This window comes from Pogona vitticeps, chromosome 2 (genome assembly GCF_051106095.1).
Source record: "Pogona vitticeps strain Pit_001003342236 chromosome 2, PviZW2.1, whole genome shotgun sequence".
In the NCBI taxonomy this organism is placed as follows: domain Eukaryota; kingdom Metazoa; phylum Chordata; class Lepidosauria; order Squamata; family Agamidae; genus Pogona; species Pogona vitticeps.
Genome location: NC_135784.1, coordinates 73281092 through 73305551, shown reverse-complemented (window position 1 = coordinate 73305551; position 24460 = coordinate 73281092). Strand labels below are relative to the sequence as shown.

The 24460-nt window shown below is 41.4% G+C and overlaps 1 protein-coding gene across 4 annotated transcripts in view; it reads left to right on the top strand.

The window, feature by feature from the left end:
• The window catches only part of ATG7 (autophagy related 7), a 139969-nt gene that overhangs the window by 84881 nt on the left and 30628 nt on the right, over positions 1-24460 (top strand). For 2 of the 4 annotated variants that reach the window (XM_072989722.2, XM_072989721.2), the window contains exon 18: positions 20726-21191. The exons of the other annotated variants lie outside the window; for them this stretch is intronic. In XM_072989722.2, coding sequence (XP_072845823.2) covers positions 20726-20833 — 108 coding nt within the window. In that variant the 3' untranslated portion in view covers positions 20834-21191. Of the gene's footprint in view, positions 1-20725; positions 21192-24460 lie in introns of those variants that run through there. 4 annotated transcript variants of the gene reach the window in all.

Sequence of the window (24460 nt, the reverse complement as noted above, 5' to 3'; positions counted from 1 at the left end):
TCCACTAGTTCTGCACAGAGAAAGAGCTCTTCCTAATGCCTTAGTGATTGGCCTATCTAGAGGAGATCTTGGTCTTTATTGAGGATTTCAGCGGTCACTCATGTTCTCCTTTGGTGCTAGCAGCTCAGTATATTACTTTTAATATATAACTATATTAAATATATATATTAATATATATTACTTTTGATTTCTCCTGTCCTCAATTCAAATTTATAACCTACTGAATGGGATACAGAAGACCTGTTTGTTCATTCATTCATTCATTCATTTATTCATTCATTCATTCATTCATTCGATTTATACCCTGCCCCCCTAGACAGCGTCTACTCGGGGCGGCTTACATAGTGGGTATTGCAACCAAAAAGCAAGTTATAACTGTTACATACAGCACTGATGTTACCTGTCTGTCATGGGTTTGGAGGGAAAGTTCCATCCTATGGGGAGTGAAAGGCGGGACATCAGGAGGAGGGGCTGTACTGTATATATATGTGGAGCGTGTGTGGAGAAGTTTAGGAGAAGCTGAGAGGAGAAGCTGGGAAGAAGAAGCTTGAGTGGGAGTCTGTGTGTCAGACAGGGTACTACTGTGTGTCAGTCAGTACCAACCTGATAGGTTCAGGTGTCTGTATGGTTAGCCAGAACTGATAGGTTCAGGGTCTGTGCTTCAAGTTAAGTGTTCTGTGTGAACCAAACTGTGTGTATGCATGATTGAGACTAAGCCACGTTACTGTATCTTATTCACCTGATCATTTTATTTTTCCCTGTGTGTTATTTAATAAACCCTGTTCTTTTATTTGTTAAAAATCCATCCCTGGTCTGTGTGACTTCTTATAGGGAATGGTTGGTGGCAGCTTAGTGAAACTGTGGCATATCCCAGTAGGTCTGGGTTTGTCACATTGATTGGTGTCCAGCGTGTGGGATACGACTGGTCCAGTTGTCCAGTGGTCCAGCAAAGCCTTGGCAAGTGTACCCAGAGCAAGGGGGGTCTAGTCAGGGACAATCTGAGAGCACGTAGGTAATCTTCTAGGTGTACCTCACGGGGAGGTGCGCTAGTAGAAGAACGTGTAACCTCAGATTGGGGACTAGATTAGGGAGCTCTGAGGCAACCTGTTTTGGCGGGAAAAAGGCTGAGACAAAACTGTTTAAAGTAGAAGTGATTTAGCCTGCCTGCTGAGAGGCCTAGCAGAGGGGGGTAGACTCTGGCTCGCAACTGTTGCAAGTTAGTGCTGAAGAACAGCAGCAATCTATAGAAAGCTGGTTCTGAGGCAAAAGAGAAAAAAAAAGTGGTCGCTTTATTTTGAGGCTTGACTTTTGAAAGCAGCCTGTTCTGGGGGGGGGGGGGATTATGCCCTTGACTCGAAGCCAAATGGCAGAAATGGGTGAAGTGAAAGACCCCCAGGTAGACCAAGGTTCTGAGGATGAATTTGGCTCAGTGCAGGGTGACAGCACGGGAGAACAGAACCCAGAACTCAGAAAATTACTCCTAGCCCAACAGCATGAACTGAGGGTGAGGGAAATGGAGGAAAGATTGGAGAGAGAAAAAATGGAGGAAAGGGAAAGAGAGAAACAAAGGCAATTTGAATTAGAGAGAGAGAGAATGGAAAGAGCAGAAAGATTGAAGAGAGAGAAAATGGCGTTTGAGTTAAGAAAATTGGAACTGATGAATCAGAACAATAATAACAATAGGGATTCTGAGGGAGGCCAATTGTCTAAAGCTGACCTGAAGAAATTCCCTGTGTACCACAAGGGAGATTGTCCTGAGGTGTTCTTTTCCCTAGTGGAAAGAGCGTTTGTGGACTTCTCAGTAAGGGAAACTGAGAAGATGACCATCATGCGATCTTTAATCAGTGGCAGCCTGGCAGAAGTCTATGCAGAGATGCCAGAGGAACTGATGAAAGATTTTGCAGAGTTTAAAAAACTGGTGTTTGCCAGACATGGGATAAATGCGGAACAGCTGAGGCAAAGATTCAGGTCAATCACCAAGAAACCAGAGCAGACTTTTACCCAAGTGGGGGCCCAATTGGTGAGGCTGCTAGAGAAATGGCTATCTCAGGAGGGGACAGAGACCTTTCAGCAGCTCAAAGACTTGATAGCGCTGGAACAGTTCTATTCAGTCCTGCATGGGGAACTGAAATTCCAGGTGAGGGAAAGGAAACCGAAATCTGTGGCAGAAGCAGCCGAGATCGCAGATTTTATTTCCCAAATAAGAAAGCCCTTGGGTGAGGGGAAATCGATGGGGAAACCTAAAGAAACCTACAGCAAGTACTCTCAGGGACCAGGGAAAAGCCAGCAAGGGGGAGGGGCCCATGGTGAAGGGAAGCCCTCAGACATGAAACCAAGACCTCAGATTTTGGAGGGAAAACCAAAACAAGATGAGAAAGACTCAAAATATAGCAGAAAATGTTATTTCTGTCAGGGAAAGGGCCATCTAATCTCAGAGTGTGAGAAATTAAAGCAGCTAAAAGGAATTGTGCCTCAGGATTCGAGTGGAACCAAGCCAAAAGCTGTGTTCTGTGTCCAGAAAGAGCAAAGCTCCTTGTCACTGAGGGAGCCTGTTGCCATGGCTACTCAATCTGGAACAGTTATATGTGCTGATCAGGCTGAGGAAAATGGTCCTCTTGTGGAGGTCAAGCGCTGCTTGCTCGTGAGAACAGATTCTCAGTTGTTTGAAACCGCAGGGGTGGACGTAGGAATACTTGACCATCAGTATAGGGGGCTGAGGGACACTTGTTCCCAGGTGACCCTGTGCCATCCAGATATTATTCCTAGGGAGTATGTAATCCCAAATGAGAGCATAAAGGTGGCAGGGATTGAGGGACAGGTGATCTCGCTGCCAGTAGCTGAGGTACCGGTGTACTTTCAAGGCTGGAGGGGAGTTTGGCGGCTAGCGATTTCATCGACTCTGCCAGCAGCCGTGCTCGTGGGAAATGACCTGGCTGAACATGTGAAACGGGTGCTAGTGATTACACGTTCACAAGCCACCACGGGGACAGTTCAGGGGGGTACTGATGAGCCAGAGACGGAAGCAGAGGGGAGTTCAGAAGCTGTGGTGGAAACCTTAACCACAGACAGCCAATTTGGCCAAGAGCAAAAGGCAGACGCCACTCTCCAAAAGTGTTTTGAACAGGTGACTGACGCCCAGCTAACACCTGAAACCCCAGTGAGATTTCTAGAGAAAAAGGGGGTTTTGTATAGAGAGACCCTGAGGAATATCTCAAAAGGGGGAGATGGGATCCGAAGTCAGCTAGTGGTACCTGAAAAGTATCGCCCCATGATCTTACAAAGGGGGCACTCTGACATGTTTGCTGCGCACTTAGGGGTGAACAAAACACAGCAGAGAATCACACAGAATTTTTACTGGCCTGACATAGGGAAGCAGATCAGGGAGTTCTGTAAACAATGTGATGTGTGTCAAAGGCAGGGGAATAGCCGCGACAGGACCAAAGCAAAGTTGTGCCCTTTGCCTGTGATTGACACTCCGTTCAAATGCATAGGGGTGGATATTGTGGGACCTTTGCCCAAGGCCACAAAGAGGGGGAACAGGTTCATTCTCACCATTGTGGACCATGCCACGAGGTACCCTGAAGCCATTCCCTTGACTAATATTGAAACTAACACAGTGGCAGATGCCTTGGTGGGGTATATGTCCAGGATGGGATTTGCCTCAGAAATAATCACAGATTTGGGCGCATCGTTCACATCGAAGCTCATGAAACGGTTATGGCAAAGCTGTGGAATTAAGCACAAGGAAACCACTGCCTATCACCCTGAAAGTAATGGGTTAACTGAGAAGTTCAATGGGACTCTAATGTGCATGATTAGGGCTTACTTGGCAGAGAATCCAAACAATTGGGACCAGAAGCTGCAATCCCTTTTGTTTGCTTATCGATCAGTGCCACAAGCCAGTACCGGGTTCAGTCCGTTTGAACTTTTATTTGGAAGAAGGGTGAAAGGGCCCCTTGATTTGATCAAACAAAATTGGGAGCAGATCACCCAGGATGACCCACAAGACGTTGTGACATATATAGGCACTTTAAGGAATGACTTAAAGAGAAACCTAGAGCTAGCAGCTGAGACCCTGCAAGCTCAAAAGGTCAGAAAGAAAACTTGGGATGACCAGGAAGGCAGGGAGAGGCACTTTAACCCAGGGGAGGAAGTGCTGTGGCCTAGGCCCTGCAAAGAGAGCAAGTGTCAGCTGGGTATCCCAGAAATAAAATACTTGGGTCACATGGTAGGGGGAGGAGTGATCAAACCCCTAGAGGCCAAGATAGAAGCAGTTCGTGATTGGCCTAGACCCAACACCAAGAAAAAAGTCAAATCATTTCTTGGGTTGGTGGGCTACTACAGAAAGTTCATCCCGAGGTTTAGCAAGATTGCGGCTCCGCTGACCGATCTGACGAGGAAGAAGACTGATGACCGCATCCCGTGGACCAGCAACTGTGAGGAGGCGTTCCGGAGGTTGAAGGAGGCCCTCATCAATTATCCAGTGCTGCGTGCTCCAGACTTCGACCGGGAGTTCATCATCTACACCGATGCGTCTAACAGCGGGGTAGGAGCAGTTCTTTGCCAGGAGGATGAGAATGGTGACCAGCATCCAGTGTCCTACCTGAGTAGGAAACTCCAGAAAGGTGAGAGACATTTGGCAACCATGGAGAAGGAGTGCCTGGCCATAGTCTACGCGATCCAGAAGGCCAAGCCTTACATCTGGGGAAGACATATTATTCTGTGCACTGACCATTCACCATTGCAATGGTTAAAGACAATGAAAACCCACAATAGCAAACTTATGAGGTGGGCTTTAAACCTGCAAGACTATGACTTTGAAGTGAAGGTGGTCAGAGGGTCAGTGAACTGTGTTGCTGACGCCTTGTCAAGAAGACCTGAAGAATGAAGACGGCGAAAGAAACATGGACTATGTATATATTTTGGTGACCAAAGGTTAAATGTATTTGTTTATTAAACATGCGTGGTTTGTATGAATAAAGGTAACTTGATGTATTGTTAATGGTAAATGTTTAAATGCCTAATAGAGTGTAAGTATAAGTAAGTATGGTATTGTATGTTATTATATGACTGGTTTTGTTTGTTTTGGGTCCAGGTTGTTTTTTGGTGAAAAGCACCTTAGCTTTCCCCCTACAAAACAACTTATAAAGAGGGGAGGTGTTACATACAGCACTGATGTTACCTGTCTGTCATGGGTTTGGAGGGAAAGTTCCATCCAATGGGAGTGAAAGGCGGGACATCAGGAGGAGGGGCTGTACTGTATATATATATGTGGAGCGTGTGTGGAGAAGTTTAGGAGAAGCTGAGAGGAGAAGCTGGGAAGAAGAAGCTTGAGTGGGAGTCTGTGTGTCAGACAGGGTACTACTGTGTGTCAGTCAGTACCAACCTGATAGGTTCAGGTGTCTGTATGGTTAGCCAGAACTGATAGGTTCAGGGTCTGTGCTTCAAGTTAAGTGTTCTGTGTGAACCAAACTGTGTGTATGCATGATTGAGACTAAGCCACGTTACTGTATCTTATTCACCTGATCATTTTATTTTTCCCTGTGTGTTATTTAATAAACCCTGTTCTTTTATTTGTTAAAAATCCATCCCTGGTCTGTGTGACTTCTTATAGGGAATGGTTGGTGGCAGCTTAGTGAAACTGTGGCATATCCCAGTAGGTCTGGGTTTGTCACAATAACAAAAGGAAACTAAATGCAAACCAGAGTGATTCTTAAATTGAGCCTCCTGGCGCAGTGGTTAAACCGCTGTACTGCAGCCAAAACTGTGCTCACGACCTGGGGTTCAATCCCAGGTAGCCGGCTCAAGGTTGACTTAGCCTTATATCCTTCCGAGGTCGGTAAAATGAGTACCCAGCTCGCTGGGGGGGGGGGGGCAATGTGTAGCATGCATAATTAACTTGTAAATCGCCCAGAGAGTGCTTGAAGTACTATGGGGCAGTATATAAACAGCACACTTTGCTTTTGCTTTGCTTTGTTTTAACAGACTGATTCTTTGCTGTTTCTTTCTCCCTTCCCCCATTACCTATAAAGGTGTAGAAACTAATGTGCAAGATATTAATAGAAATTGTGGACAGCTGTTGTGCATTGCTTGGTTGATGCTGAAACAGCAATGCAAAATGAAAACATCTGCCTGACTTGGGGTGAGAACTTTTAAAAGCTAATGAAAACAGCAAGGAATAGAGGAAAAAGAGAGATCCATAGTTTTATGTACAGTTTTCTATTTCAGCTTTTGGTTACTATGGCAAAAAGTAATTGCTAAACGACTTACATCTAAGCAGTGTGCACCATTACAGTATCTATTATTATAGCTGCACAGGAGTGCAACTATGTTATTGTGCAGCAGAGCAAATCAACGATCTACAAGGCAAGTCTATAAATGAGGACAGTACAAACACAAAAATTATGATCAGCATCAAATTTGACACAGATGCAGCAGACAATCTGGTCTTGTGCCAAATTTCAGGAAGTTTGGGCAAAGCATTTTCAAGATCTGTTTTTTTAGAAGTAAAACTGTTGCTTTCCCCATCCTCCGTGTGGAAGCAAATGACCCTAAACGTCCCCAGATTTAAAATAGCTCATGCAAATTGAAAAGACGATTCTTGCTTATCTTGAAAGATGCATGCTAGAAAATGGGCACAGACCCTTCAAATGTGCTGTTGTGGGATTGCTCTCTGATTACTATTAACAGATTGCAATCTCTTTGGATTATTGCTGCTAAATACCACCAAGTTATATTTGACCCTGTTGGGTTTCCAAGGTATGTGAGATATTTAAGGAGTAATTTTAGCATTTCCACACATCCCAGTGAGTTTCCACAGCCAAGAAGCCATTGGAACCCAGGTCTCTTGAGCCCTAACCCATCACTCTATCCATTACATCACACTAGCTTTCATTTCTTTGGTTTACCTTAAAGCAATGCTGATTTACAGTTTGAGTTTTTAACAGGAATGACTGATTGATTTCTCTTCCTGCCTCAAGATGTTGCTCCAGTGGGAACTATTAGTGGAGGTATACAAGAAATGGCTGGAATAGAAGAGCCATTTTGAAGGAGGTGACTCATTCCTTTTCCTTAACTGCTCAGGGGGTGAGGTGGAACTTAAACTTTGGGAGCATGAAGAGAACAATGGGAGCATGTTTGAGAGCGGTGAGAAGGAGAAGGTAACATTCTGAGGAGAAGGAGGAGGGAACCAGGGAGAGAGAAAGTGATAACACTCTCTGAACTTCTTCACTTTAGGATATGTAGATCAGTTATATTTATATCTCACTTTTCCTGCAGTGTGAAGGTTGCACAAATAACTCTCACAAACCTGTGAAGTAAGTCAAGCTGAGAATATGTGATTCAGCCAATGAGTTTCATGGAAGAATGGGGATTTAAACCCAAGTTTCATGAGTTGTCATCCAGCCACCCCACCCCACCCCATCCCACCCCACCCCACTGCATCCTATAGTTGGATGTGTCTCCCAGGAGATCTGATGCTAGGGGGAAAGACCTGCAGCTTAAACTGGCTCTTATCAGTTTGTCTCAGAAATAAGCCCCAAAGGCTACATAGATCTGGTGATTTCAAAAGGAAGCAAAATCCATGTTAGAAAGGTGTTGATGTGAATAATTGCTTTTGCTGGCAAATAGTAAAGCTGACCCTCAATTTCAAAAAGTTACATGAGGGTGATGTTTCATGCTTTCCTGTCTTCATATTTCAACTAACAAAGAAATTTTAGCAATTTGATAAACATAGTTAAACATAGTTGTGGTGATATAACTTCAGGGTGATATAACTTCAGGGTGATATAATCATAACTCAGACACAGAATATTACCTGAAAAGTCACTTCCTTTTTTTCTTTTGCTGAGTTCCTTGACTTTGGGAAAAGTCAAAAGCATTTATGCTGAATTTAATCTTCTAAATGGCACAAGATGTTGCTTTTCCTGCCAAGAGTTTATTTCACATGTGGCTGATGCCAATTTTCTTCTCACATATGTGAAATGTGTTTGGCCTATGGTAAATAAAATATATATAGTAGGTCTTTAAAACTTTTTCTTTAAAAAAGTGCTGACATTTAATGGAAAACAGTTTATTAAATAATCTTTCTCCTTCAATAAACAATTAAGACTTAAAATCTTACTAGAGGTTGCCAAGAAATGAACTTCTAAGATATAAGCATTCAGAGTTATGAAGTATTTTTGTTTTATTAGGTTATTCTTGGAAAAGTAGAGCATCTTGTGACAGTGCATCACAGTATGTGAATATAAATGTGAGAGCCAAAAAAATGAAAACATTCAATCCTCACAAAGCCATTTCCAAAGACTAGATATTTATCAGTTCTCTCTTATGGAAGAGAATAAGAAGGGCCATACATAAAGCTTCTCTAGTGTTCTTTTCTGATTGTGTGTTTTATATAAAGGCTCTTGTGATCAAGCTCTATCACAGAAAATCAGCTCTGTACACTTTTTAATACTTGCATAACCTTGAAACACAAGCACATTAAAGGCACAGAGAAGAAGTGGACAACAACAAAATTTCTTGTCAAATATAATAAGATTAATAAGTTTTCAGATTAAACTTCATCTATCTTGTGTATGCTTTTAATAACAGAGAAATGTCTCAAGATTTACTTGAGGGATCTGCTTGGATGATCCCTCAAGCCATCTTTACCTCCTTCCAGTGCCCAAATATTTATCTGAAGGCTACAAAGACCTGCACTTGTTTTATTGCTTCAGCATGCTAGCAAATTTTTTATTCTTTGCCAATTTATTCTGCAGCAGCAGCTTAATACCACATTATCATCTAATTAAATATCACATGTGAAGCAATTTTAGCCTGCCCCAGTCTAGGGCTTAAGAGTTTCTTTTCGTTGTTATTATTTAAAAATGTGTATATTGTATTGTCTTATACTGTATTGTGTTGTATTAAAAGAATTAGAGAAAAAGAGCAAAGAATACACAGCTCCTTAGACAAGCATTGCCCTGGATGCTGATGATACACAATTCTATCTCTCCTTTACAACCTCTACAGTGAAGGCTGGCCAGACACTTTGAGCAATGTCTGGCTCCAGTACTGGAATGGACCAGGGCGGACGGGCTCAAACCGAATCCAGGCAAGACTGAGATTTTTTTCCCCTTGGGCACCCCTCAGAAAAGTTGGAGTGGGTTATCCCTGGACTGGATGGCGCTGCCCTCCCAATTTAGGGATCAAATTTGTAATTTGGATGTCTTTCTGGCTGTTTCTGGGGATTTTCAGATCACAACCATGTCCAGATTGGTTTTTAATCAGTTTAGGCTTATCGCCCAACTCCATCCCTGCCTAGATGTGGGCACTCTCATGACCTTTAGCCTGGTACTGGTCATCTCCTGGATCAACTACTGCAATGCTGTTTACATAGCACTTTCCTTGAGAAGGAGACCACAACTGGTCCAGAACATAGTGGCCAGATGGATAGCAGGTGTGAGGAAATTGGTCATATCATCCCAGTGCTGGCCAGCTTCCACTGGTTACCCGTCGTGTCCTGGTTCAAGGTTTTGGCGCTCGCGTATAAAGCCCTTCATGGTTTGGGAACACATTACCTATCAGAGTGTCTTTCCCTAATGTCATCTGCCCAACCCACCAAATCTCAGGCCAGGCTCCTCTATTTAGCCACCCTGAGAGAAGCCCAAAAATCATCAACTAAAAGTAGGGCCTTCTCAACAGTGGCACTGATGTTATGGAATCAACTCCCAGAGGAGCTTCGCCTGGCCCCCTCGCTGTATTTATTTAGGAGGCAGCTAAAAACACTGCTTTACAGGGAGGCCTTTCATATAGGCATCTTATTGAATACCTCGCCTCCAGTCTTGCTTCATTCCGAAGATTTGTTTGCTCTATTGATTGTTTAGTTTTAGACAATGTTTTTACTATTTATGTTGTATTTATTGTTTATTATACCATTTGTTTTAATTCCTTGTAAAACTCCCAGAATACTGCTTCAGCAGTAATAGGGCGGTGAATGAATGAATGAATGAATGAATGTCAAGGAACACTGTAAGATTGTTCTCAAAAGTAGTCCAGTTTTTACATGTCACTGTCAGGGAAGAGTTCTACAGTGGCTGGGTAACTTGATTAATCCTGGGTACAATATTCATAGAATCATAGAATAATGGAATTAGAAGCGGCCTATAAGGCCATCAAGTCCAATTCCCTGCTCAATGCAGGAATCAAGATCAAAGTATATTCGACAGATGGTTGTCTAACTTTCTCTTGAATGCCTCCAGTGTTGGAGCATTCACCATTTCCTGAGGTACTTGATTCCATTGTCATACTGCTCTAACAGTTGAGTTTTTCCTGATACTCAGTTGAAACTTATTGCCCTCCTCTGAACTTGTTCCAGTTTGTCTGCATCCTTCTTAGAATCTGGTGTCGAGAACTGGATGCAGTACTCAAGATGAGACCTTATCAGTGCTAAATAGCGTGGAACCTTTATTTCTGTTAATGCAGCCTAAAAGAGCATGTGCCTTTTTTTGCAGCTGCATCACACTTTTGGTTCATATTGAACTTGTGATCTATAATGATTCCAAGATCTTTCTCACATGCAGTATTACTGAGCATAAAATTATAGTTACTGAACATAGAATCATCAATTAGGGAGTATTCTTTTTTTGTTAATTTTAGGGAATGAAATAGAATGTGGGAGAAGTCATATATTTTGAAGACACTTCAAATAATTTACAATCTTAGACCTTATATTTTCCTGTTTTTAATATGTCTTTTAAATGTGATTATGACTGTAACAGCCTCCTTATACCTCACAAAGGGGCCGTTACGTCACACTCAATCACTCTTGTTCCCACTGCCACCAACCATTCCTTCAAATGAAGCTGCAGGCCAAAGTATGATTTCAAAATAAAAACCTAGGTTTATTGTGTACAAACAAAAAGGAATGGTAAATCACTTGAATATAAATAATAAAGCAATCACTATAATAAAATAACAATCACACACACACTCTCACAGACCCTCACTATATAGCACAGTTCTTATCTCTCAGTATCTCCAATCCCTATCTCACAGCCCTAACCGTCCCTATCTCAAAGCCCTATCTCAAAGCTCTCACACCATTCACTCCCCTTATATATAACAGCTCCACCCCTTATGTCCCACCCTCCGTCACGCCATTGGTAGATGACACACAGCTTCAGCAGTGACGGGCAGGTGATGTCATAGCTGTATGTAACAATGACCACTTAGCTAAGCCACTGTTAAGTCAGCACCAACAGAAAATAAGAAGTAGCAAATCATCTGACCTGCTTTTGCAGATCCTTCTTAAAATGAAGATGTTCCCTTCATGTTTATTTATTTATTTATTTTATTATACTTGTATGCCGCCTGCACCCTGCAAAGGTCTCCGGGCAGCTTCCAACATTAATTAAAACAGTTCAGTTGAAACAAACACACTAAAAATCAATATGGTTACATCTGTACTTTACAAAAGCAAAAATAAAACAAAAACAATCTACAAAAACAATCTAGATCCATAACTCTATCAGTTAAAATTTAAAAACATCAATTAAAAAATTTCCAGAACAGGAAGGTTTTAACCTGGCACCAAAATGTCAGTAATGTCGGCGCCAGTTGCATGTCATTTGGGAGGGCATTCCAAAGACCTGGGGCAGCTGCCGAAATGGCCCTCCACCTACAGACCATCCCTCTCACCTCACTGAGGGACAGCTCTTTCAGGAGGGCCTTCTGGCTAGATCTCAGTTGCCGGGTAGATTCATATGGGAGGAGGAAGTCCTTCAGGTGTCCAGGCCCCGAGCCATTTAGGGCTTTATATGTCAAAACATGTTGGAAGCACATTCTTTGAATCTGTGCTGTGGCATATGCATTTGTACTAGAGCAAGTGCTAAAGACATGGAGTAAAGAGCATGTCCAAGCAAAAAATCATTTATAGACATAAACTGGTATACTATATCACTTTTCTCCTTTGTATGATTCTTTTTCTGTATGACTATAAATAAGTACTGGTCAAAATTATAGCATAGTAAATTGCCCTGGAGCGGGTCCATTGAATCAATGTAAATTTAATGAGTCAACTCCATAAGCTGCATTGATTGAAATGGGTCTACTCTGTGACTTACTTTAGCATAATCAGCTTCGATTAAGAGTGAGCCCAATTGGATCAATGGAATTTAAGCAGTAGTTGGCTCACCAAATCTTCACTGATTTAATGGGCCTGCTCTGGTGCAATTTGATGTTTTTGGCCGTAGGAAAGTTAGAAAATGCTATTATTAGAAACAGATTTTATTGTCCTTAGATAGGATCAGAATTAAGTATAGCTTCTGATGCCACCCTCACACACACACCCCACACACATGTGAATAAGCATACATCCACATACTGAATAGACCAGCAGATTACAAGGGTTTTGATAGAGCAAATTCATACATTTTCTTATTATGTTTACCCATCGCTCACTTCATTCACATTTCTCTTTCCAGTCTGCATTTTTCTGCTACCTCTGCTGTAGTTTAAATCTCAGTTGCCTTGTATTTCATGCCAGACTTGTGCTGTTGTTGTTGATGAGTTCTTCAGCTGTACTCTCCCTTCAGAGGAAAATGGAAATATAAGTTTCCACAACTGAAGATTGTATAACCCATATGACTTCAAATATTACTGTACAGAGACATTGCCTACTTCTGTTAATATTGGTAGAGTTTTATTTATGACATGTTTTAATGTTCGCATTTCAATTTGATCTCTATAAATTATTGCTCTAATTTCTACTTATCCCTATTTCCATTAGTTGTATCACATGTTATATTCAACTTCCAAACCCCCACCCAGTCCAGAAAAAGCAGTGTCGTTTAGTCACCTGCTGTTTTTAGAGAAATGTTCCAAACAAAGGTGTCTATCCTTACCAGCTGTGAAAACCACAACAGTTTCTCAATTCTTAAGTAATTAAGTCTTTGAGATAGCAGATCTGATCCTGAACCTGGTTATTTTTCTTCAGCTAGTCTAGTGCTCAGATATTTGGGTCAGGCTGATGGCATAGATTATCAACTGCCCCAAGTAACTCTTACATTTTTTCTGAGGAATACAGATTGTATAGTCTATAAACTATAGTAGACTTAACGAAGATTTCAGCTCTCCACATGGAATACACAGCTTCGTTGGGGTGGGTGATATTTGTCTGAGATGTGAGCTTCTGGAAAACTCCAGAAGTCTTTTCCAAAGCCTTCAAGTAGATCATAATCTGATTCAACATGTTTATTTGACTTAACATTTATTATCCCTGTAGCTCACATTTGTTTGTTTATATTCCACCAGCTCACAAATGTTTAAACAGAAATATTGGGTAGATTGGTTGGAGTATTGTGCAAGAACTAAAGCTGGAAAGACGTGGCTTCAACTTCCAGCTTGGCCATGAAGCTCACTAGGTGGGCCTTACGCGAATCGTTTTGTTGTATTCTCAGCTGCCTCGCAAGGCATCCTTAGCATCTCTGCGTTTTTGCCTTATAAATCTGAAGCCTATTTGTGAACCAAATAGAATCTTAATCCAAGATCCAGCACAATGTAGCTGTTTGAGTCCCACAAGGTGTTGTGAAAAACAAGTCAGGCTCAGGAAAGGAGATTAGGCACTGATGTGTTTTGTTGGAAGTGAAACCAGAATGAACCAGTTGTTCTTTAGGGTTGGTTTGACTGTTATTGGTTTAGATTGTTGTGTGTATTTTTGGTTTTATTCCCCCCCCCATTTTAAAAATCAATAAAACATGTATGTGTTCTCACACATACTACCTAGAATAATTACCTGGAAAACATTAATCTCACAACATCTGGAGAACAGCTAATCTAGGTTGGGACTTAAATCTTGCTTAAAAGTATAAGAATTACTTTGCAGGTTCAGATAACTTTGAAACAACTAAATTTACTAATTTTATAGAGATATCCCTTCATTTAAAAATGGGGATATTCTGCAGAAGAATTAAAATCTTGAGACATTTTCTGAAAAGTTTCTATTTTGAAAAATTTTCTGCCCATCACTGATTCTACCTGACACCAACATTGCATCTCTGAACCATGAAGAATTTTTAAGTCTCTTTGTTGGAAAGCATAAACATGAAGGCACATATTAAAATTCTAGTGTCAGAGGCAGCTACTGGCAAGTTGCTAACATATTGTAAATGATAAATTAAGCAGTTCTATTTAGTGATTTCCAGTATGCTGCAGTGGATAAATTGATAAACTAGAACTCTGGGGACCAAGGTTCAAATGGCCGCTCAGCATAGAAAGTCACTGGGGGGAGTGGAACTGGTAAGGCCACTAATTAAATATCTCGTTTACCTCAAAAAACCCATTAGGGTTGCTATAAGTCAATTCCAAATTGATAGCATACGCCAACCAGCAATTTAGTGAAGCATTGCTTTTCTTCATAGTACCGGGGAAGTATGGTGATTCATATCTATAAATGGCTGGTGTGGAGACTTGTGTTTGGCACAGTCTGGCCATTGCAGAGAGGCATAATATGTAGTGAATTGACTTGTTAACTTAAGCCAATAATTGCACAGGTCATCCCTTCCCTTTCTTCTGTATTTTTCAGTGAGTGGGAAGAATCAATTAGAGTAGACAGAGGCATTTGCAGGTTGCTTGCGCAGAACTTTCTTTAAAAATCATTTTACTTAACACAATGTGCTGTCTTTAGGCTGCAAAATGCTAGTTTTCCCTTATGAGCTGAGATTCTTCCTTTCAAAGAGCCCAGTGCAGAATTTTTTGCAAATTGTAGGACATAACGAACATAAGTAGAGTCCTGCTGGACCAGATTCAACGGCTGCCTGGTCTAGCATTCTGTTCTTGCTGGGGCCAGTCATTTGCCTGTGGGAAACCCACAAGCTGAGAAATGGTGAAATCTAGTTCGCTCCCTTCTTCCTGAAATTTCTTCACAAAGACATACTGCTTCCGGCTCCAGAGATGAGTCATTAAGACAAATAACCACTGGCCATAGCCACTCAACGTCCCTGAATTTGGCTAACTCCCTTTCAGAATTAGCCCTGTTAGTAGCCATTGCTGTATGCTGTAGCAAGTCTGTACTTGCCCTTTTGTATTTGTTGAAAACATCATAGAATTATACATTTTCAGAGCTAGGAAAGCTACTTTTTAAATTATATTCATTTCTGCTAACAGTTTCAAGACTCACACTATTAAGTGACAGTTTTGTAACAATAACTCAATTGTAACTAAAATGACTGGTTTTGTTACTTTACTTACCATATTTTTCGCTCCATAAGACGCACTTTTCCTCCAAAAAAAGTGGGTGGAAAAGTGTGTGTGTCTCATGGAGCAAATACTGCAAAAAAAACCACCACGGTGCTATTTGTAGACAATAGCAGCCCCCCCCCCGAGCCCTTGCCGCTGTCATGCGCAGCTGGGCTCTGTACTCATTAGCGCTGGTACTACAGGGCATCCGTAGCAGCCCTGTAGGACCGGCAACACTTACGGGACAGCCGGATCACGTGACCAGCCAGGGGAAGCAGAGAGAGAGAGGAGAGCACCATGGAGGAAGGGAGAAGACTCATCCAGGTACCATAAATAACATAATACAGAGGAATTCCTGGCTGGATTGCTGACTGGTGACATTAAGGGGCACATGAGGCATTGTTGGTGAAAAGTAGGATTTGTTTCAGTTGCTCACTGAGTGAAAGGCTTTTAGCTCTTTTGAGATTTATCATAGTATTCAAATCAACCCACTCTAATGGTATCTTAAACCTGAATTTTTGATACTTTACACTGATGTGTTGCGGCTTGGGGTGTCTACTTCACTCCCCTAATGGTGAACATAATTCAAAATGTATTATATAAATAGACCTCCTCACGTGGGACCACTCTGCCTATAGAGATAGTATACAACTTGTCCAAAGCCAATTACTTAGTCATTCTCATTCTCACTATTGAAAAGTTGCTGTCCTTCAACTTTATATCTCAAAAAGCTTCATTTCTTAGTGGGTGGCTTTTTTAAACTTATTTTACTGCTCAGGAACATGCAGTGCTGGCAGCAAATGCCCAGCGTCCTGAGTAGGCCTTTCCAGTCTGCCTTATCCTTTCTTACAACCAAGACCAATCCTTTCAACTCAGCAGCAGACTTTCTATTATCTTCTTGCAGCTCATTTGCTTTTCTACCTCTTTTTTTATCATAAATAACATAATACAGAGGAATTCCTGGCTGGATTGCTGACTGGTGACATTAAGGGGCACATATGGATGACACTATCAATTAAGGCGCACAATATGGATGGCAATATCAATTTAGGGACACAATATGGATGACTATTTGGTTCAGAATACATTATTTTTCCCTGTTTTCCTCCTCAAAAAATTAGCTGCATCTTATGGAGCGAAAAATACAATACTTATCTGCCCAGATATTACAGGTCGTTGGCTTCTGATACAAAATTCACTCTCTCCTGTGCACTCTAACACCTACTACAGAAGAGCACAAGGCACTACCCAGAAGTTAATCCACATAATATTCCTTCTCTCCTAATTAGTCAGTAACCTCTTCAAAACTATAAAGTAACCTAGCGAGTTACATTTATGCTGCAAACAGGTAAAATTGTGCCTTTTTATGCTACAATCATAATATACAATGGTACCTTGACTTACAAAGGTGCTGTTTTCTGCTTTTTGAAAACTGCTCTGGGTGTTTTTGCAGTGTGGCTTTGAGCTGGGGGGGTTATGTTTCTTTGCTGTGATGGGTTTGGGGTTTTTTCCCCATTTTCGATGGGTCTTGGGCGATTTGTTGATTTTTGGAGTGTTTTTTCCCATTTCCAATGAGTCTTGGAGGTTTGTTTGTTTTTTGGGTTTTTTTCCCCATTTCCGATGGGTCTTGGGGGGTTTGTTTGCTTTCCCCCCCATTTCCAATGCGTCTTGGGGGTTTGGTTGCTTTTCGGGGGGTTCCCCATTTCCTATGGGTCCTGCATGCTTCCCTTGCTTTTTCCTTTGTTTTCTTTCCAACCTGCCCCCTTTGTTCTCTGTGCATTTCTAATGGGTTTTGCACACTTGCTTGCTTTTATTCTTTTCCCCCCTTCAGCCCGAAAGGATTAATCACGTTTCCAATGAGTCTTGCAGTGATTTTGGGGGGGTGTATGATTTTTTTCTTCGGCCGGAACAGATTAATTGCATTTCAGTTTATTCCTATGGAAAATGGTGCTTCAATTTACGATCATTTTGAGTTACGTCCATCTTCTGGAACGTATTATGGTCGTAAGTCGAGGCACCACTGTACGGTAAAAACTTTGTTAGAACTTTGTTTTTAGAAAAATGAGTAAATGACTAGTTTTGAGGTGGAAGGTAATAGAATGCTATGAGGGAATTAATGGCATCAAAATGTTCTGAAGCCCACCTCCAAGCTGGAACAAGGACACGTAAACAAAAATGTAGGATAGAATGTGTGTGTGCCTACTTGCCTGCCTATCTATTTTTCTATCTATCTATCTGTATATATATTTTTATCAGTTCACTGCATTAAAAACACAATGATGTTTGATACAGGAGAGCTAAATGAAGTGCTAAATTGATCTCATGTTCAGGTTCTGGGTAAAACATTCCATAGCAGTATTTCTTGGATATTTTATTTTGATTTATTTCTCTCGATTTATATCGAGAGAAAATGCTAAGAATACGGTGCTGAATATTTCTTCCAGACTTTCTGTTTTAACTGTGTTGGATATCACCAATATTGGGATAAGAAATTCACATTTCCCTTGGCTTTGAGACAATTTTCTTTTTCTCTGCTTTAAGGAAAACTTTTCACTGTCACATTTTATGAGTTTACACTGTTTGGCCTTTACTTTAATTTAAATAGCCTTTGAGGCAGTGATTTTGATTTAATTTTGTAATACAAACAGAAACAATGTATCCACTTATTCTTCCTCTCTTTTTCAGTGTCTTGCTATTTATTCTGTTTGTCAGTTTATAGAGTCTTGGAGTAGTGATCCTGTAGTCCAAATTCTAATGAGTGACAGGGTTTACAGAGAGCAGTTCTTGAAGGCAAACTCTCTTGAAATGGTTCTGTTTGAAGAAGTCTTATCTGCGATACGTTTTATATGCTTAAATCTTAAAAAATTCTTGATGTAGAGTTAGATACAGAGGAAGTTGTCTTAAACTGAGCCGGACTACTGGTCTATTTTACTCAACTCTGTCAGCAACGCTCCAGGATTTCAGACAGAATTCTCTTTCAACCCTACCTGGAAACCTCACATACAACCTGGTGGTCTCCTGTCAAATTACTAACTAAGCTCAAACTTGCTTAGCTTCCAAAATCAGATGGGATTGGGTTTGTTTAAGGTAGCATGTTGCTGGAACAGAGGTAAAGCAGGTGTAGACTTCCACCAATGTCCAGCTCCTCCCCTGTGCTACAGAAAGGGTCAAATGACTTCACTGAATGGTTTCACTGAATGAGTGGAGGAGGGAGAATATCCCTGTGCAAAGCCATCTTGGTTTAAGCAAGTAATCTGGGCCGACAACCCTTGCCGTCTGTGATCTTTTAGGTTAACCATATTCAAGAGGATTTTTTTGAAAAAAGTAATGTGAAATATGTCAAGGATCATTTGCCATAGACAGTCATTCAGATTATGGCTCTTTAGTATTGATCAAGACCTTATTTGGATCAGAAACCTCAAGCCACTTAAGCTGTGCTAATGACTCCAAAATGTAGGTATACAAAGACCTGTCTGACACACTCTGCTCCAATGTAAACAGCAATAGCTTTTGAGAAAAGACCTCTGTGTGTGTGTGTGTGTGTACTTTTTATTTATTTATTTATTCATTCATTCATTCATTCATTTATCTTGTAATATTTTCACACAAATAGTCAACTGAATATTATTCTATATGCTGATGACAAGCTTTTTCTTCAACAAATCAAAAGGACATTACAAAAGAGAGGTGCCATCAAATTTGGAGGGTCTCTGCATTTTACTGAATTACAAGAAATGAGAAGTGAGAGGAAAAACCCTAATGGTGGGGAAAAAACATATGTAAACATCACAAGGAATCCTGGTGCACATGTTGAAAGAGAGGGGGGTATGTGGAGGGAAGGGGTAATGGAACAGAACAGTGGTCCTCCAGATGTTTTGGTCTTAAGCTTCAACAGTCCTTGACCATTGGCTTTATTGGTTAGGACTTCCAGAAACATCTGAAGGTCAAAGGATTGAGAGCTAATTGAATAGAGTGCCCTAGGAAGAGAGCATGGCTGGCTGTTGAAACTTGAACAGGAATACAGTGATTCTTTTAAGACTTCACTTTTTTTATCTTACTGGCAGATTAAGAGCAGCCTCTTTTTCAAATATTCTTTTCTGTACTGCTTTTTCAAATGACACAGTGATTACTGTTTCTGGTGGTGTTTCCGCTTTGAGTACATTTTAAATAAAATGTAGTTTATAAAATTTTAACTAACTGACATTATCTTTTTAACTGCCTTTATGGTTTGGACATCACCATTAGTTTTTGATCATCACACTTACTAACTTAAACATAGTGTAATGGTGGATATTGAATTATACTGAATTATATATTTATAGCATTTGTAGACTGGCTCCTAATTTGAAGTGCTTGCCATGGATTGTAAATATTGACAATATGCATAATAAGCCTACACTGAGCTAAAGACTGGCATGTGTTGCTACTGTATTCTTTGGGCCATTGAAGCACTTTGGCTATGCTATGACCTAGTTTAATTTTCCAGTCTTTTAAACATGATTGAGTCATGGATAGTTTTCAGACATGGGCTGTTCTTAAAGCAGTTTGGATGGGTGCAGAGAAATGCATGGAATCAGTAGCAGCAACAACTGAGAAACTTCCAGTGTCCACTGTCTCTGTCTGCTGTGGAACATCGCCACTGTAAAGTAGGAACTAGTCATCATTCTTTTACCTACAGATATTCTAAAATCATGATTTGTGATTTCATAGACTCTTGTGACCATCCATATTATCCACGGCAAACTGATTAACATGTAGTCAATATTTTGTACTCATTTGCACAACGGACAAACTAGTATATTCCTTACAGCAGTGGTCCCCAACCTTGGGCCTCCAGATGTTCTTGGACTTCAACTCCCAGAAATCCTGGCCAGCAGAGGTGGTGGTGAAGGCTTCTGGGAGTTGTAGTCCAAGAACATCTGGAGGCCCAAGGTTGGGGACCACTGCCTTACGGAACATGATACTAGTTGCAAGTATCATTGCTTGAGAAATTTTCTCTGTCAGTATTAAGTGAACTAATCAAGTTCATGTTTTCTGCAATAACACATAGATGGAAATGGAGCTATCATTCAGCTTTTACTTATTTTGTGATTCGCTTCTCAGCTCAAACAGTATATTGATGTGCATTGAAAAAATGTTAATGATAAAATGTGCACAGGAATGTATGAATTGTTATGCCAGTTTCCTTTCATTCTTAAAAGAACATGTGTAGATCAATACAATGGCACTACAATTTTGTGCTGATCATGGTTTAACACTGCAGCATGGTATAACTAGATCTTTACTTCATATATATTTATTGTATAATAAATCTGGTAGTCTTTAAAATGCTACAAGACATTTGGTCTGTGGTGCACCACAAGCAATGAACATGACTGTATGTCTTGAAATTGTACAGAAAAAACAGTCAATAAGCAAGCAAGAGGAGCTAAAGCATAACAGCACATCATATTAAAATTAAGTAAAACAGAATCGACTGTATTTTATTTATTTGTTTGTTTTATTTCAGAGACTTGTAAGCTGCTTGACGTACAAGCATTGTTCTGGACACTTGACACTAGAGAAACAGATCACAAAAAACCACCACCACAAGAATAAAATTACAGAAATCAAATGAACATTAATACTCAGGATCTTTCTAACCTAAAACTTAAATACTTAAAGCTTAAAAGATGCCAGAACCTAACAACTTAAATACATTTAAAAAATTTAAAAAACTCAGGAGAGGATGTCCTTGAAAGCTTCTTGAAAAAGCAAGGTTCTTAACATTCTCTTGAAAGTTTGTGGGGGGGGGCTTGATGAAGCTCTAACGGGAACTCATTCCACATGGAAGGTGCCATTTACCGAGAAGGCACAATTTTTTGTCGAAACAACATCTTTGTCTCTTACAGCATGGCAACCCATAAGAGCAAGAAGGCCTGTGAGGCTCAAGAGGCACAGGCTGAGGGAGAGCAACATGTCAAAATAAATAAAAATTAATAATAATCATTTAGACCAGGGGTCAGGGAACTTTTTTACCTCCTAAAAAAATGATATACGCCGGCATTACCCCCTTGATTTGAAAGGAAGGATCTTGGTCACACGCGGCCAGTCAAGCACCGCCACCGAAGCCTTGCTGCCTGGGCAGCTGCCACCTCCTCCTCCTCTGCCGCCTGGCGGAGCCATGTTCAGTCCTTGTGAGGCAACTCACTTTTTCCTCTGGCGGCTGTTGAACAGCAGCAGGTGGCTCAACGCTGCCTCCTGCTCTGGTACCGGCAGCTGCTTGCTGTGGCGGCCGCCGGCCTCACCATTGAAGCGCCACGACACCTGCCGCATGAGGGCAAGAGGCTCAGCCAGTCCAGGCTGGCCAGTGTGGAGGCGCCGCCAAAGGAAGCTGCGTGGCCAGATGAGCGCTACTGCCGCCCGACAGGCTCCTCCAGGGATGGGGTGTGGAGCGGCAGCCCAGCTCCAGGAGGCTGAGGCTGACCCAGGCCACCGTGATGGCCACATCCTCCCCCTCCACCACAATTCACCTCTCCAGGCACTGGAAGGAGAGGCTCCTCCTGGCTGGGGCGCTCCAGCCACCCCGGCCTTGCCCTCCACCATGGCTGGCCTCACCGCCACCTCAGCTGCCATACGCTGCCAGCGGGGCCCGTCGCTGGCTGTCACCTGCCGTGGTTTGGTTGCAGCCAGGCCGTAGAAGGGGGCAATCAGGCTGCCGGGGACCCTCCCTCGGAGCCAAAGGGGAGGAGGAGGAGGAGGGAAGGGGGTTAGGGTCATGTCCTCATTACCCTCAGATTTTCGTTTTTACCCCATTTGGGGTAATTTACCCCATTCCCTGACCACTGGTTTAGACCAACATTCTGTGGAGTCAAAAGTCTGCACAAAGTGATAAGTGTAGAGCAGTGGTTCCCAGTCTTGGGTCCCCAGACGTTTCTGGATTACAGCTTCCAGAAATCCTGGCCAGCACAACTTCTGGAAGTTCTGGGGACCTAAGTTTGGGAACTGCTGGTATAGAGGATGAAACAAACCACAGTAGGAAAAGGGATTCCACAGTTTGTGGGCACCTATGAAAAAGGCCCCCCTCTCTCGCTCTTATCAGTTACTGCCAGTTAGATAACAGCTCCAGATTGAGCAATGGCAGCAGGTATGTTTACCTTTAAAAGTCTTTTAAATTGGCCTCACAAACAATCAGATGCCAAAGTAGCTGCTTTAATAAGGGCCTAACATTTCAGTGACTAGCTAATGGGAGGGGGTGAGTAGTAGCCTTCTCTAGGGATGCTACACTCTGATCTCCCAAAACATGCCATCTTTCCCATAGATTTTTTAAGTACTGCCAGAAGTATCTTGGATGGATTGCTCAGCATTTTAGCTTGTAATTGCAGGACTTCCTCTCAGGGAATAGACTGTAGGCCTCATCAGCCATGCCCTTCAGGAAGACTGGGGAAAAATCATTCATTTCAGTTGGGTTTTAATTTAGATAGATCTCCTTTATTATACTGCAGGTTTTAAAAATTGCTGCCCTGCAAATGATTGACTGCTAAATTATTGCCTTTTGTATTGTTGGTTTTGAATCCGTTTTAGTTTTTCATTTGCTTTTTAAAAGGGACTTTAGTTATTTTGATTTAATTATTTTGATTTAATTTGGTTTAGTTGTTTTGATTTTTATATTCTGTTTTAAATTACCGGGCTGTGATTTTATGGTTTAATATGTCTTTAAGTTGCCTTGGGATTGCATCCAGAAAGAAAGCCAAAACATATTTTAAATAAAGTAAATGTTCTGGGAATAACCTTCCAGAAAGACTGGAGCCACCACAAGATGCTGTCTCAATCCCATCCCGTCTTCCCGGGGCAATCCAAAAGGATCTTTGGATAGTAGAAGTCCAGCTGAATGTGCAACATTGCCCTTTTCCTGTCCAGTTCTTAGTTTATGTTGCTTTTTTAAAAAAATGAATGCCACTATGTCTCTCTCTCTCTCTTCTGCATAGATGAGTTTGAAGATGAACGGACATGGATCTCAGAAAACCTGTAATTTTAAGATGCCCCCACTTTTTTCATGCATTCTTTTGAATCTGTAGCTTGCAGATTTCAGGTGGTATCCTTTAAAAGCCCCCGTGAATGAGTGTTCACAAACTATGTTTGTTGATACTTAATCTCAGTTCCTGTCACCTCCAGTTAAAGGATATGTGGTGGCAGAACTGAGGGAGACATAAGATGAGAACTTTGAAGAGCATCTGGCTAGATGAACGAATGGCCTCCAAACAACAGCAGTATCTTCATCATCACTGTGGATGTTTTCACAATAATAATAACACCATAACTATTATAGTAATTAATATCCCTTTTCTTTTACTGCTGTGCTCAGAATGGCATTCAGGATAGAGATAAAAATAGTGGGATATAATTGTACAAATGGAAGAGGACATGTTGTTGTTTGACTTTTATATCGCCCATCTGGCTGCCACTCTGGACAGTTCACACTTTAAAAATGTATATCATTAAATGACAAATTAAAACTGTAAACATAATAATTATAAAATCAAAATGAAATGCATACCAACAAATGTAACTGAAAATAATTAAAATGATATGGAAGCAAGGCAGCAGGACTGATAATATAAATGTTAGAGCAACCACTGTATTAGGAGGTTATACGGTCTGGAAAGGCCCACGTTTTAGTGAAAAGTTCCCAGTGAAAGGGCCAGGCAAATTTCGGGCAGGAGGTTGTTCCAAAGTTGTGGAGCAACAGCTGTGAAAGCCCAGTTTCTAGTCTACTCTTTCCAGGCCTCTTTCAAGGTCAGAACTCTCAGCCACCCAGCCTGGGAAGATCATACAGGACAGTCAGATCTCATTGGAAGGAGTTGTTCTGCCAGGTTTCAAAGTCCCAAACCATTTAGGACTTTGTAAGTTAGCACCATCACCTTGAGCTGGCGTGGAAACTAGCAGGTAACCAGTGCAGGGCAGCTAGAGTAGGGGAAGCAGCCCCACATAGAGAGATTTGCAGTAGTCTAATCTCAAGACTACCAGTGTCTGAATCAGTGTGATGAGAGATCCAGTGTCAAAGTAGGGACGAAGCTGGGCAGTCCGTCTGAGATGTTGACATGTAGAATGTACAGCCAACAATAAAAATCCAAGAGCAATTTACAGTTTAGGCATCACCACTGCTTATTTGTTGTACCCACTGGCAGTTCTTATGTTTTATTTTCATACTTCCTTTTGTACACACAAGCAAATGTTTTGAACAACCAGCCTGAGCTTTCATGTT